The sequence below is a fragment of the Orycteropus afer genome, unplaced genomic scaffold (genome assembly GCF_000298275.1).
Source record: "Orycteropus afer afer isolate SDZICR_OR568_19922 unplaced genomic scaffold, OryAfe1.0 scaffold00085, whole genome shotgun sequence".
NCBI lineage: Eukaryota > Metazoa > Chordata > Mammalia > Tubulidentata > Orycteropodidae > Orycteropus > Orycteropus afer.
The window spans coordinates 10,597,237-10,613,646 of NW_006921672.1; the positions used below are offsets into that span (position 1 = coordinate 10,597,237).

At 42.3% G+C, this 16,410-nt stretch overlaps 1 protein-coding gene across 1 annotated transcript in view; it reads right to left on the reverse strand.

Moving 5' to 3' along the window:
- Nucleotides 1-16,410, reverse strand: part of DNAJC7 (DnaJ heat shock protein family (Hsp40) member C7) — a 32,846-nt gene that overhangs the window by 4,881 nt on the left and 11,555 nt on the right. Inside the window, exons 2-9 of the mRNA XM_007942140.2 lie at nucleotides 16,197-16,285; nucleotides 15,163-15,287; nucleotides 14,427-14,540; nucleotides 13,491-13,565; nucleotides 5,656-5,774; nucleotides 4,278-4,431; nucleotides 3,584-3,748; nucleotides 2,647-2,738 (exon numbers count right to left, since the gene is read on the reverse strand). Of these exons, the coding sequence (XP_007940331.1) occupies nucleotides 2,647-2,738; nucleotides 3,584-3,748; nucleotides 4,278-4,431; nucleotides 5,656-5,774; nucleotides 13,491-13,565; nucleotides 14,427-14,540; nucleotides 15,163-15,287; nucleotides 16,197-16,285 (933 nt within the window). The remainder of the gene's footprint in view (nucleotides 1-2,646; nucleotides 2,739-3,583; nucleotides 3,749-4,277; nucleotides 4,432-5,655; nucleotides 5,775-13,490; nucleotides 13,566-14,426; nucleotides 14,541-15,162; nucleotides 15,288-16,196; nucleotides 16,286-16,410) is intronic.

The following is a 16,410-nucleotide window of genomic DNA, read 5'->3' on the forward strand; positions in this document are numbered from 1 at the left end:
TGCTACCACACAAACTCATCAATGCAAATATCAAGAGGCTCACCAGGCTTGGGGTTTTGGGCCTGGGGCAGGGAGTATGACCCATGTGGCTGGCAAAAAAGAAGCCCAATGTCTTAGGCACCTCTGATTTTCTGGCAACATCTCAATTTAGGACTTTTTTTAAAAAATGGTGACAAAACACGCAGACACAGGATAAAAATACTATTAGGAGCTCCAAGAACCCCTATGTGTAACAGGAGTTAAAGCTTAGCAGCTTATAAGGAAGGACATTGGTAAGTGATTGCACTGGGATGAGAAAAATCTGTAAGATGAGTAACTCTGATGAAATCTTCAGGTCCATTTGTAACATATTAAACAGGTTCACAATACAGTAGAGCCCTGGTGGCACAGTGGTTAAGTACTTGGCTGGTAACTGAAAGGTCAGTGGTTTGAACCCACCAGTCACTCCAGAGGAAAAAGATGTGGCAGTCTTCTTCCACAAACTTACTGCCTTGAAAACTCTATGGGGTAGTTCTACTCTGCCCTATAGGGTCCCTAGGAGTCAGAATCAACTCAATGGCAGTGGGTTTGTTTTTTGATACCACATTTGCATCTTTATTTCACAAGTTTATTTCATTTTCAATTTGAGGATATCCTTATACTTAAAATTTATAAAATTGAAGAAAAAGAAACGTAAAAAATTAAGTACAGTTTTAGGGGAAAAAAGGAGAACTCTAGTCTATGTGGGAGATGTAGCAAAGATCTGGCATTTTCCCACCATCACAGGAAGCTGAGGCAGACTGGGGCAGTGGCAGGCCTCTGCTAAGGCTCTGGCCTAAACTCATCTCCAGTACTTCTAGTCGATCCTAGTTGCTGAGGCCACGGCTCAGCCAACTGTGCCAAAACGGTGCAGGCGCTCCCCTGTGGTGGGATCTCCAGGCAGAGCCACTCAGAGAACCGTTCTGTTTCTACCACAGAGAGAAGGCCTTGTCCCATCAAAGCAATTCCTGACTTTTAGTTACTGCACAAACATAAAGGAAAGAGTAACCCTCCCTCTCTCCCTGTCCTTGTAATAAACGCTCTGCTCTTCTCCCTGCCCTGTTCGAAGACCACAGCCCATGGCCCTGAGTTGATCATGTATCTGCCATAGATACAGTATCACAGATCCAGTCATTCCCCTCCCACTCCCTAGACATTTGGGTGATTCATCCCCTTTATTTTCTACAATAAACAAAACTCCAGCAAACATCTTTACGAATATAGCATTTTGCTTCTGTTGACAGATGCCTCTGGATGGGTAGAAGGGTACTCTTTTGTCTTCCAAAGCTTCCAGTCTTGTCTGCCAGTGGTTTTCAAAGATGGGGATGACGATGTTTGGTTTCAGACTCTACCGATAATCTATGTGTGCTTCTGTTCCTTACAGGCTTAGTGATCTATCAGAAATTCACTTTTTATAAAAAGCACCACACACAGCAGTTTTCCTAATTTTTTTTAAAAGTGTGGACATTCTGGGGGAGGGCTGTGAACTACACGGGAGGTATGAGATAGACCGCACCACTGATGAAATTGGGTCTAGGCATCATTGCCAGCACGCATTCTTTGGATGCATCTCATAATAAGGAATGGAACGGATTTGGGAGGACTGGCATACAAATATGGCTTCCTTTAGGAATGCTAAAAGCTCTGGTGGCACAGTGGTTAAAGTGCTTATCTGCCAACCAAAAAGTCAGTGGTTTGAACCCACCAGCCGCTCTGTGGGAGAAAGATGAGGCAGTCTGCTTCCATAAAGAGCCTTGAAAACCCTATGGAGTAGTTCTACTCTGTCCTATAGGGTGGCTATGAATTGACTTGAGGGCAGTGGGCTTTTGTGGGTTTAGGACCTTCAGAGACAAGAGGTTCTTCTCTGTTTGGGAAATGATCTGAGATCAGAGGAGAAGGATATCTGAGACAGGCCGTCCCTAGCTCTTGCTGATGTTCCTGTCTGCTGGGTCCAAGTAGGTGTGCTGGGGAGCACCCTTTCTCAGAACACAAATCTGGGGACTAGGGTGACGTAGGCATATCCTGACTCATGATCTGCCCTGTCAGGCAAGGAGCCCCATATGCTCAAAACACTCAGACAACCCATCCAGGATGTTTTAAGAGGGGATTCCTTGCATTGCTTGGAGGCTGAGCCAGATTAACTTTGAAATCCAACCATAACCTTCACCCAGAAGAAACAGGATAAGTACAACTCTCAACTGTCTCAAAGAGATACTTTATTTCTTCCTCTTCCAAGCACCATACATTCATTCAACAAAACATTTAATTGAGTGAGCACCTACTCATGTGCCAAGCACTGTGCCAAGTTAGAGCAAAAGTGTACAACACAAAATCTCCAAAGGAAATGAATTTAATCTTTAACAAAAGGAATTTGGGTCAGGTATCAGAGAAAACTTACTGACCGTGAGGGGCGTTAGACACAGGCATGGGAGACTGAGGGAGCTTGTGCAATCTCCTCCGCTGGAGGTCTATAAAGATAGTCTAGGACTGGAACAATCCCACCTAGAGGCAGGGGGAAGGACCAAATGACCTCACAATATCCCTGGGTCTGCTTCCAGCATCCACAATACAGTTCCCCTGGTAGGCCATCTGCAACTACCTCTTCCCCCTCCCAGCAGAGGCACTCACCACTGGGCTCTTCTCAAGTAGGCTTTTATATAAGAGTCATCGAGCTTCACTGCATTTGTGCAGTCTTCTATTGCATCATCTAGTTTCCTAAGCTTCAGGAGAGAGAGAGCAGTCACACTTCACATCTTTGCTGATTGAGAGAGCCCAGAGCTGTGAGCATGGCTTCAGAATGCTAAGATGATCAGTCATGCTGGCCCCCTAATAGTCACACTTGTTCCTGGTCAGTGGGAAAACAACCAGTATCTCAGAGGACAAAGGCACTAGGCAGCCTTCCCAAATTCGGAATTGGTTGCTTTTCTAAATGATGCAAGCAGGCATCCCTGTCTGCAACAAGAAACCACCTCTATTACTCCACATTAGTGCCCCCCAGGACAAAGAAACAGTAATGGGAGGTCCTGCCCTGCACTCCTCCAGAGGCCAACTAGAGGAACTAGATTTATTACTGTGGTTTTTAACTACAATTCTGCAAAGCCAAGGAGACTGCTCTACGTTTCTATGGCTTCAGGGCCACAAGTGCAATCAGTCCATTTTCCACTGAGCATGGTGACCATCAGTTATGTTGGGGTGAGAAACAATTAAGGCTGTCTCACATTCTAATCCCCCCAAATCACTACTGAAAAAGAAACCATCACTTGCTTAATCAAGAAGCAGCAGTAATACTTGCTTAAAATCACCCTGAAGTCCCTAGCTTGTCTTTTGCTGGGGGAAAGGGACCCTGAAGAACAGGTGAGACTATTCTTCCAAACTCTCCCTCAAGTGCAAATGTCCACAGAAAGAAATTAAAGCTTGCCTTGCAGAAGGTAGCTCCTAAAAAGCTCAGACAGTAACCCAAACAACGTTCCTCCTGGCTTACCCTCATTGGACAGATTTCCCAAGATTTCTTTGATGTCCCTTGAAACTATCTCCATAGGCCCCAAGACCCAGACCAACCACTTACCTTGGAATTAACCGTACCCCGATTACAGTAGAGTTTAGCATTTGTTTTTATATTGTTGGGGTCTATTCCCAGAGCTTCTGTATACAGTTCATATGCTAGTTTGTAATTTCCTTCTTTAAACGCTTTATTCCCATCTTCTTTCTTTGCTTTAAGTGCTTTGGCATTCTATGAAGAAACACAAGGGGAGGTGAGTTACACATTCAGAAAGCACAGACACTGCAGAGAAAGGCCAGAGTCCACTTCCAATTTCCTGGACCCCAGTATTCAGCATCACACAGCCCCCACCTCACCACCTGGGCTACTTGTCTTTGTTGCTCACTATGCTTCTGACAGTGGACAGGGGAAACCAAGACTTCTAAAAAAATACCAATGAGATCTATGTAACCCAGAGCTTGCCTTGACTCCTCAGAGCAAGCACTCCCATCTTTCCTTCAGCTGAGGGAAGAAAAAACAACAAAAAAAGCACACTTACATATTAAAATGACTCGATCCTATATGATCACATATTCTTACCTTTTAGGTAAGTAAAAGTAAGAGGTCCTGAAATCATTTCTAATGAAATGACCAAACATCTTTACAAAGCAAGTGGAGGAGACACTATGTTTCTTGTGATTCTAAAACCTTCCACTCTACTATCTTAGAGGCCCAAAGGGCAGGCTTCCTTTCCCACACAGATCTGGTACCTAGAACTTACTCTGCAAGCAACACAGGCCTTCTCATGGTCAGGAGCCATCCTGAGGGCCTGCACAAAAAACTGAACCGCCTTCTCAATACAATCTTCATAATAAAGGCAAAGACCTCGTACATAAAGAGCATCCGCATTGGTGGAATCCATTCGTAAGATGTCACTGCAAGAGCCAGAAGGGGCACATTCAGCTGTGGCTTGGTATATCCCCACTATCACTGCTGCCATTTGTGGCCAATGGTTTCAGTGACCATATAACATCTAACATTGAAAATATCCAAAGGAAGACAGATTCCCAAAAACTCGCCCCAAACCCTCCCAGAACTCCTGTTTTGCTGAGTTGATGTTGACACATGGTGGCTCCCCGAGTCACCCTGAGTCCCAGGGCAGAACTGCCCCGCAGGGTCATCTTGGCCGCTACTGTACGGAAGCAGATCATCAGGGCCTTCTTCTGTGGTGCCACTGGGAGGGTTCAAACCACTGTCTAGGTTAGAGTCACATGTAAACCGTCTGCACCATGCAGAGACCCTCCCAGAATAAAGCACCTATGTTATCTTTATACACTTACTGTTTCTCACAATCCTTATCAGCAAACTATAGTCCAGGGGCCAAATCCTACCTGCCATCTATTTCTGTAAATACAGTTTTATTGAAACACAGACCTGCCCATTCATTTATCTATTACCTATGGCTGCTTTTGCATTACCATGGCAGAAACCTCATGGCCTGCAAAGCCTAAAATATTTACCATCTGGCTCTTTACAGATTAGCTAACAATCCTTGCAATAGAAGTACCATGAGGAAACGGTCTGTATTTAAAAAACTAACAAAACCCGTATCTGCTCTTTCACAAACAGTTGGAGTATCTACTATTCTCCTACACTTACAGACTATCTCATTATTTGACATTTCACACTGACAGTAGTAAAAAACCTACCATCTGACTGTTTTAACAATGTATGTCTGGCAGGAGCAGATGCTGAGGTGCAAGGCTACAGTAACCCTGGTAACCCTGGCTGTGATGGTTAAGGTTATGTGTCAGCTGGGCTGGGCCGTGACTCTCTGGTCTGGCAGTTATGTAATGATGAAGGCATCCTCCATTTTGTGACCTGACATGATCATCCTCCATTTTCACGCAGTACTGATTTTCAGGTACTGACCTAGTTTGTGGAACCAAACCATGTCGATAAGTAAGACTTGGGTGTATATAACCTGTAGGCTTTCAAATCTGGTGGAACTCGTTTGGCTTTAGGCCCCAGGAAGGTCTAGTCAGCCCTGGCTGGCCTATCCAGAGGGCCATATGACAGCTCCTGTTCTGGAGAGCTGCCAGACAGCATCCATCCAGTAGTACCTGCCATTTCAATACTGAATTGGCTTGATTTCATACCTGGCCACAGACTGTGCTTCTGGGTAACGACCTAGCATTGCTAAACATTCTGCTTTGAGGATTTTGAAGCGATGGCAGGCAGGGGCAAATTCTAGGGCACGATCCATGCAGAAAACCACCTATGGGAAGGAAGAAAACAAGTAAGGCTCTTCTTCTTGGACTCCAGAAATGTCTTCACTCTGGTTTAGTCACAAGCAACAGACTAAAAGCTAAAGGAAGTTTCCTAGGTTTACTTTTTTTTCCCCCTATTACAGCAGTTTAATTGGCTAAAATGATCACACAGAAACATGTATACAGGCCTCTGGAAAGCCACTCAACTTGAAGCTGCTGGCATATGGTGGCATGTGCTTCCATAGTTCTGCCTCTATCTATGTTAATCCTGTGGAGTTACCCTTTGATATTAAATTGTTCTAAGATGAATGTATTTGGTATAGCTTTTGCTCTCCCTTTTTTTTTTTTTTTTTAATTTTTATTGTGATTTGGGTGAAAGTTTACAGAGCAAATTCACTTTCCATACAGCAGCCCACATAGACTTTGTCTCATGACATTGACTGCAGTTTCCCACAATGCAACAGCTCTCCCCCCACTTCCTCTCCATAGTTATCTCTTCCCTGTGTCCTTCCCTTCCATGCACTCCTGCCCTCCAAGCTGTCTTCCTGTTTATACATAGCCTTTCTATTTTCCCATGATTGACTTCTCCTGGGTTTACTTTTCAACGAGAAAGTAGTAACAAAGCTTAAAAACATCTAATTCACTTAATTAAACCATTGAAATGAGGAAAGAAGTTGATTTAGATAATGATGACAGCAAATCTTTATTTAGTATGTTATTTATATTAACCCATGTAACCCTCAGGACAACTTTAGGAAGTAGGTAATATGACAACCCTTATTTTACTGATGATGAGAAAACAGCTAGTAACTATGATCAAAAAGCTAAGCTGTCTCCATAAAATCCACATCAATAGTAACTGTGGTAAAAGTTCTTATCCTTCTAATGTAGAAATGCTATTAGTTGCTATTTTACATAATCCATCATGCTTAGCCCGTATCAACAAGAACGGTGAAAATAACCTGGTACAGATTTGTTGTTCCCTATGTTCCCAAATTGCTCATGGTTCCCTCCTTCCCTGTGGACAAGACTCACATCTCAACAAGTACCCTCGTGGTTAATCCCCAACCACATTTTAATATAGAAATGAACCAATAAAATAGTTCACTGCTCTGCAGTGCTCTGCATAGACTGTATCAGATTACTATTCCCTACACAAACCAAAAGCCAAAGTCACCCCCAAACTAAACCCCACTTCACAAATAAACAAACAAGGCTCAGCTTAATCTTTCAGCAGCATGCAGGGGATCCATGCATTTCCATTTTGTCACTTCAAAAATTTGTTCTCTGAGCTTTAATTCTTGTTTGAGTTGCTATGCCTAAGATTTACTGGGAGACCCTTGATAATTCTCCCCTAAGAACAAATGACCCAAAGGAGAAATTTAGAAAGGACATTCCCTTAACATCAGAATCTGGCCATGAGAATCAGGAAAAGATGAAATATGAAAACTCAGAAGCAAAAATAACTTAAACTTCCATCACCAAGAGACTGGCGAACTAACACACACATTCCTATAACAGGTACTATGTGCATCTAAAAAAGCAGCTCTCCATGTACTAATAATATGGACAGACTCCCAAAGTCTGTTGAGTGAAAAAAGAAACTAAAGGCACAGAACAGTATGTAAGCATATTGCCTTGCATGCAAAAAAAAAAAAAGAGAACAAACAGTAATTTGTATTTGTTTGTATATGCAGAACAAAACTGTGGAAGGAGGTAAAAGAAACAAGATCAGTGGTTTCCCTGGGGGGCTGTAAACTGGGTGGATGAAGACTAGATTAGGGGAACACTCATCACCAAGTATGTTTAATGCTTTCTAGCTGTTTTGTTTTCCACTGAGGTGAAATTCATGTAACATGATGTTTACCATTTTAAAGTGCCAGTTCAGTGGCCTTTAGTACATGCACAATGTAGTACAACTAGTTCCACATCTTCATCAGCCTAAAAGGAAACCCTGTGCCCATCAAGCAGTCACTACCCATTTGCTACCCCCAGCACCTACAACTACCAATCTGCTTTGTCTCTATGCATTTATAATCCGTGTCCTGTTGTGTCTGGATTCTTTCACTTAGCATACTTTTGAGGTTCATTCACACTGTAGTATGTATTACTACTACATTCCTTTTCATGGTTGAGTGATGTTCCCTTGTATGGATATTATCATGATTTGGTTAACCATTCCTCTGCTGATAGACATTTAGGCTGTTTCCACCTTTCGGCTATTGTGAACAGTGCTGCTAGAACATTTGTGTACAAGTATTTGTCAGTCTCAATTATCTGGGGTATATAATTAGGATACTTTCCAGCTTTTGAACCATGAATATCACCTTTTCAAAAAATTAAATTAAAAAAGGGAGGGTCCCGCGTGAGCACCAAGAGGTGTTCTGCTGCGCCTTCCCGCAGTGTCACAGAGCAGCCACCGGGATGCTGCTCCTTCCACAGCACGGGCTACTGTCCTAGAAGCTCCAAGGATCCTATCAAAGTATGCTGAGCCATGGTGCAGAATTTTTAGGGAAAAAGAGAGGGGAGAGTTACTCAAAATCTACACAGCCACACCCTGCTGCCTTCCTGGCATCCAGAACAGAGGCAGCTCTACTCACCGTGGGGCTATCGGTTAGAGGCTTAGTGCTTCTCTCCCACCCCCCACCTCCCATGACTAAGGACAGCTGCAGGCAAAGAATATCTTTGTTTCTTCCAAGTTCATCTGTTTCCCCTGCCAGGATCATAATTCTTCATTTGTGACATCACCATGAGCTACAGTGGGGAGGCGGGGAGGCCTGGAATGCTACAAACAGAGGATTCTGTCACAAACTGGGGGTTCTGGCTTCAGAGTGAGCAAGAGAGAAAAGAAACCCAAAAGACCGCCTTTCAAGACAAAGCTTTTGCCTATGTAAACCTCAGAAAACGTGACAGGAGACAGAATCTCCTTCCAAACACACACACACACACACACACACACACACAGAGCCAAAAAACAAACAATAAAAAACCTTAGGAATCACACTACAAAGACACTGTGGTTATTAAAACCAGCAGATGAGAAATGCTAATAAGCTAATGCTGGGCCTCTGTAGAAGCTAACTGGATATATTTATTACCAAACTTCTGCCCACCACTCATCCGTCAGTTTGTCATACTGTGGTGGCTTACATGTTGCTGTAAGGCTGGAGGCTATGCTACTGGTATTTGATACCAGCAGGGTCACCCATAGTGGACAAGTTTCAGGGGAGCTTCCAGACTAAGACAGACTCAGAAGAAGGAAGTGCTCATTCATTTCTCAAAGAATTGCCCAGTGAAAACCTTATGAATAGCAGTGAAACACTGTCTGATGTATTACTGGAGAACTTTACGAATAGTCCTGAAACACTGTCCGATACAGTGCCGGAAAATGAACCCCTCAGGTCGGAAGGCACTCAAAATACAACTGCGGAAGAGCTGCCTCCTCGGAGTAGAGTTGACCTTAATGATGTGGATGGAATAAAGCTTTTGGGACCTTCATTTGCTGATGGGGCATGACTCAAAATGGGAATAAACAGCTGCAAACATCCATTAATAATCGGAACATGGGATGTACGAAGTATGAATTGAGGAAAATTGGAAGTTGTCAAAAATGAAATGGAACCCAAAAAGATTGATAATCCAGGTATTAGTGAGCTAAATGGACTGTTTTTGGCCATTATGAATCAGACAATCATATGATCTACTATGCTGGGAATGATAAATTAAAGAGGAATGGTATGGCATTCATCGTCACAAAGAACGTTTCAAGATCCATCCTGAAACACAATGCCGTGAGTGATAGGATAATATCCATATGCCTACAAGGAAGGCCAGTTACTACTACTACTATTCAAATTTACTCACCAAACACCAAAGCCAAAGATGAGGACACTGAAGATTTTTACCAACTTCTGCAGTCTGAAATTGACCAAACATGCAGTCAAGATATGTTGATTATCACTGGTGCTTAGAATGCAAAAGTTGGTGGAAACAAAGAAGAATCACCAGTAGTTGGAAAATATGACCTTGGTGATAGAAAGAGCACTGGATATCGCCATGATAGAATTTTGCAAGACCAATGACTTATTCATTGCAAACACCTTTTTTCAACAACATAAACAGCGGCTATACACATAGACCTCACCAGATGGAATACACAGGAATCAGACTGACTACATCTGTGGAAAGAGACGATGGAGAAGCTTAGTATCTTCAGCCAAAACAAGCCGAGGAGCTACTTGTGGAACAGACCATCAATTGCTCATGTGCAAGTTCAAGGTGAAGCTGAAGGCAGTTAAAACATGTCCTGCTGTTGTTGTTATTGTTTGCTGTTTAGTCAGACCTGACTCATAGCAACCTCTCCTTGGGTTTCCGAGGCAGTACCACTATGGAAGCAGACTGCCCAACCTTCCTTCCAAGGAGTGGCTGGTGGGTTTGAACCACCAGGCTTCTGGTTAGCAGTCAAGTGCCTTAGGCACTATGCTACAAGAGCTCCTAAAACAAGTCCAGGAGCTCTGGTGGCATAGTGCCTAAGGCATGTGACTGCTAACCAGAAGGCTGGTGGTTCAAACCCACTAGAGACTCCTCAGAAGGAAGATTGGGCAATCTACTTCCATAGAGATACCGCCTTGGAAACCTAAGGAGGGGACAGACACTATGAGTCAGAGCCGACTCCATGGCAGTGGGTTTTTTTTTTATTTAAATTTAGAGACCATCTAAAGAACAGATTTGATGCAGTGAACACCAATGACCGAAAACCAGACGAATTGTGGGATGACATCAAGAACATCATCCACAAAGAAAGTAAAAAAGGTCATTAACAAGACAGGAAAGGAAAAGACTAAAATGGATGTCAGAAGAGACTCTGAAACTTGCTCCTGAATGGAGAGTAGCTAAAGCAAATGGAAGAAATGACAAGATAAAGGAGCTGAACAGAAGATTTCAGAGAGAAGCTCGAGAAGACAAAGTCAATTATTATAATGAAATGTGCAAAGACCTAGAGTTACAAAACCAAAAGGCAAGAACATACTTGTCGTTTCTCAAGCTGAAAGAACTGAAGAAAAATTCAAGCCTTGAGTTGCAATATTGAAGGATTCTATGGGCAAAATATTGAATGATGCAGGAAACATCAAAAGAAGATGGAAGGAACACACAGAGTCACTGTACCAAAAAGAATTAGTCAATGTTCATCCATTTCAGGAGGTGGCATATGATCAAAAACCGACGGTACTGAAGGAAGAAGTCAAAGTACACTGGAATTGGTGAAAAACAAGGCTGCAGGAATTGACAGAATATTCAGTGAGATGTTTCAACAAATGGATGCCACCTTGGAGGCACTTACTTGTCTATGCTAAGAAATCTGGAAGACAGCTACTGGCCAACTGACTAGAAGAGATCCATATTTGTACCCAGCCCAAAGAAAGGTGATTCCACAGAATGTGGAAATTATCAAGCAGTGTTATTAATATAACAAGCAAGTAAAATCTTGCTGAAGATAATTCAAAAATAGTTACAGCGGTATATTGACAGAGAACTTCTAGAAGTGCCAGCTAGTTTCAGAAGAGGACGTGGAATGAGGGTTATCATTGCTGATGACAGATGGATCTTGGCTGACAGCAAAGAATACCAGAAAGAAGTTTATTTGTGTATTATTGACTACACAAAAGCATTAGACTGTGTGGATCATAACGAATTATGGATAACATTGAGAAGAATGGGAATTCCAGAACACTTAATTGTGCTCATGAGGAACCTGTACATAGACTAGGAGGCTATCATTCAAACAGAACAAGGGGATACTGCATGGTTGTATCCTTTCACCATACTTATTCAATATGTATGCTCAGCAATAATCTGAGAAGCTGAACTATATGAAGAAGAGCGTGGATACGCAGACAACAACTTTGCTGAAAACTGAAGATGATTTGAAGCACTTACTGATGAAGATTAAAGACCACAGTCTGCAGTATGGATTACACCTCGATATAAAGAAAACAAAAATCCTCACACCTGGACCAATAAGCAGTATCAAGATAAACAGAAAAAAGACTGATGTTGTCAAAGACTTCATATTACTTGGTTCCACAATCAACCACAATAGAAGCAGCAGTCAAGAAACCAGATAACATATTGTACTGGGCAAATCTTTTGCAAAAGACCTCTTTCAAGTGCTGAAGAGCAAAGATGTGTCTCTGAAGAGCAAAGATGTCTCTTTGGTACACCTAACCCAAGCCATGGTATTTTCAATTGCCTCATATGCATGTGAAAGCTAGACCAAAGATGAATAAGGGAGACCAAAGAGTTGATACTTTTGAGTTGTGATGTTGGTGAAGAATACTGAAAATACCATGGACTATCCTGGAAGTAGTGCAATTGGAATTGGTGAAGAATACTGAAAATACCATGGACTGTCCTGGAAGAAGTGCAATTGGAATACTCCTTGGAAGTGAGAATGGCCAGATGTCGTCTCACCTACTTTGGTCATGTTGTTAGAAGAGACCACTCCCTGGAGAAGGATCTCATGCTTGGTAAAGTAGAGGGTCAGTGAAAAAGGGGAAGGCCCTCAATGAGATGGACTGACACAGTGGCTTCAACAATAGGCTCAAGTACAGCAAGAACTGTGAGGCTGGCACAGAACCGGGCAGTGTTTCATTCTGTTGTACATACAGTCGCTATGAATTGGAGCCGAATCAATGGCACCTAACAACAACAACATAAGACTTTTGCACTGTGTGACTTTTAAGAATGATTCTTACTGTAACCTGTGGTCAAACATTTATTGAGCACCTGCTACAGAAAGCACTGAGCAAATTCCCACCAGTGAGATGACAACGAACTCCCTTCCTCCGATGGTACTCACAAACTTCTTTCAATCCATCCTGAAACTCTCTCCTTTCTGGGAGATTTATCGCCCCTTCTGAAATTCTACTAAAAGCTATCTCTAGGTACCATCTAAAAAGAGAGTTAGGAATTCTACAGGCATAACCACAAGATCCAGAAAACATCTACAGTTGCACCTCTCCCATGTTTCAGTTTCATCAACTCCTTTGATACATAAATTTTACAAAAACTACCACATAGCTCCATAAGGGACATATTTCTATAGAAGGAACTAAAGTAAAAAACATGATGATGACACTACTCCAAATGCAAAAGAGGTCTCTTTCTATTTTTGATTTATAGTTCTACCCCATTTCATACAAACCAGCAGTTCAAGTCAGCTCTCATTAGTCATATAAAATTGGATTATCCAAACCCCATTACTAATTCCAAATGGCTTCTCCTCTATCAGCTTACATACTCTATTAAATCACTACCTTACACCAACAATAGGAACATGCTCAAGTAACAAACTCATTTTGCTTTTAATCATAAAGCCAAATGTAATTAAGAAAATAAGTATCTCAGAAAAAAAAAAAAAAGAGAGAGAGAAGCTAAACCTCACTGCTATCGAGTCGGATCCAACTCACAGCAACTCCTCCTTAGGTTTCCAAGGCTGTATCTACCGAAGTAGATTGCCCAGTCTTCCTTCCAGGGAGTGGCTGATGGATCTGAACTGCCAGCCTTCTGGTTAGCAGTCAAATACCAAAAAGAGTCAAAGCCAAATTACAGTGATAATTTACTCTAGATTTGTACCACATCATTTGTTACTTATCACATCACACACACAATATAAGAACTCTGTCAGGAAGGGGAGACGAGACTTCTTCAGAGTTGTACTTTACCTTCCGAAAATCCCGTTTCTCAAAATCCGTTTCTGCTATTTTCTCATATTCTATGACCGCATTAGCATTCTTGAACTGTACCAGAAAATACAGAAAAGCTTTAATGAAGCACTACATCAACCAAATACAAAAATCACTAAGACCTTGAAGAATCTGTCCTTTCAAGAATATCAGAACCATGCACTTTTCACAAATGGACAAAGATGAAGCCAAGACTTCTTCACAGAAAGGATAAGGCCCAATTTTCATGCTCAGTTTGAACCTCACACCTCGACATATAAGCAGTCCCTGGGCTATGAACGCCCAACTTACATACACCCCGTAGTTAGCTTGTTATTATTAAAAACTCAAGGTATATACAATGGCTCATGAAAACAAATGGCACTACTTTGCGACATGCATCAAAACAGTATTATTCCTGTATTAGTATGTTAAAGGTGTTTAAAGGTATCTTAAGGTTTTTTTTTTTATTAATGTTTTCTATACATAGAAAGGTACACTATAGGTTTGACTAACAGACATTAGATATGAACCTTACTCCTTACTGTTCTGACTTACATGCACATTTAACTTAAAGACAGACTTAGGAATGGAACTTGTTCTTAATCAGAGGATTGCCTGTACATCAAATAAAGGCAATGTATTGCCATGGGCTAAGCAGAAGTTTTGAGTTTCTTCCTCATTAACACTCAAGGAGCATACTCGGTATATACAGAGATGGAAGGTCATAAGCAAAACAAGTTTTCATTGTTACCAGTTTAGTCAGGACTTGAGTTTACTTGAATTCTCTTCTAACTTCATTCAGATCAGTTCTTTAAAGCACCTGCCTATCCCCCAGCCATCTCAGAAATCCTCTAATTTTCTTAGATTTCTAAGTCACTATTTTTCCCAAACATACCACATTGCCTCTTTGATACACATGGGACTAGATCATACCTCCTGTTGTGCCTGAGTGTTTTTATGATCCAGGTCCAGGGCTCTCTGGAAACTTCGACATGCCGCCATGGCATTCCCAAGAGAGAGGTGGCACTTGCCCTCTCGTAGGTGTCCCTGGAAGAAACATAAAAAGGGAATAAAGGGCGCTTGAGTGGTCAAGCAGAGAGAAATAAACAGCAGTAACACACACACACACACACACACACACAAACCCCTATGGACAGAAACAGCTGGAGCAGTGGTTTTCCACCAGGGTAACTGTGCTCCCCAGGTAATTTTACTTCTGATTGGGATGTAGGAAGACCTGTTGTTGGGTGCCATCAAGTTCATCTTGACTCACAGCAATCCCATGTGACTGCCCCATAGGGTTTTCTTGGCTGTAATCTCTATGGCAGCAGACTGTCAGATCTTTCTCCTGTGGAGCCGCTGGATGGATTCAAACCACCAACCCTTTGGTTAGCAGCCTAGAGAGCTTAACGACTATGCTACCAGAGCGGGCTCCACTCCCCAGGTATGCTTAGCAGTGTCGGGAGATAGTTTTGGTTATCATAACTAGGGGGAGGAGTGCTACTGACTAGTGAGAAGAAGCCAAGGATCCTGCTAAACCTTACAATGCATATGACAGCCCTCCACAACCAAGAATTATCTGGCCTACCATGCCAATAGTGCCAAGTTTAAGAATCTCTGGGCGAGAGGAACTCAACTCAAGTCTTCCCCAAACAGCCCCATTACATACCCGGACAAAACTGTCATCCAACCTCACTGACTGCTGTGCATCTCCCAGGGCTTCCCGGAACCTTCCAAGCATCATCAAGGTGGCTGCTCGATTACCATAATAGCTAGCATTTTTAGGACACGTATCTGCAGGAAAGGCAGAACATAAACAAAGCTTAGCATGGGTCACTGCCTCAAATCCTCAGGGGCCATCTCCCTCAGAACTGTCAAGGCAAACAAACTATAAGAGGAATGCTGACACACACTCTTCTAAAGGCTGTGCCAAGATTTTTCTTACTATCTGTGCAAATGGACAGCAGCAGCAAGGATAACACTTAATTTTAAAAGAATTAAAAAATCATTTATATTTAGCTTTGAAGTACATTGACTATCTTTTTTAGGGGTAGGGGTAGGGGTCAGCATATTTATCTTCTTAATGAACTGTGCTTTGTGGAATAAAAAGGAATTTCTGTTTCTTGAGTTGGAGATGGAGAGAGTGCCTGTAAGCATGTTAGGTGAGAAGACTGCTGACATGGGATTAAAACATGTTGGCAAGTTGAGCATCAGGATAACTGAAACTTAACTGTCGACAAAGGCCATTTTCTAAGATAGTTAATGAACTGCCAAATGGTTGGGATACATTTAGATGGGTGTCTTTTTGCCATACATCCAGAATTTTTGAAACTGCCTGTAATTTGTCAAAAAATAATTATCAAAGAACTATCAACCTGAGCTAGAAAAAGTCATCCCTTTTACACTCTCATGCAGTCATTAAGCCCAAAGGAATTTCCATAATAACAGTTACCAACCCATTACTACTTGTTGTTGTTGTTATGTACCGTGGAGTCGGAATAGCGACCCCTCCTTGGGTGTCGAGGCAGTATCACTACGGAAGTAGACTGCCCCACCTTCCTTCCGAGGAGTGGCTGGTGGGTTTGAACCACCAGCCTTCTGGTTAGCAGTCAAGTGCCTTAGGCACTATGCTACCAGAGAGGGTCTATTCATAACCATACTCTGCAAATCACATTTTCCAGCATAAACCTCAGGTTCTCTCACCTATGGCTTTCGTATAGTAGTTATAAGCTTCATTGTAATCTTTCTTGGCATAGTATGCATTTCCTTGTTCCTTGAAAGACTCTGCTTCCCTAAAAAGGAAAAACAAAGAGAATCACCATACCTAAGGGATAACCACTGTAATCTCTCCAGAGTAATCGCAGGTCTGGAGGCCCAGGCCCAGGGAGCCAAGTTAGCCAAGTTGAAGGAATTTACA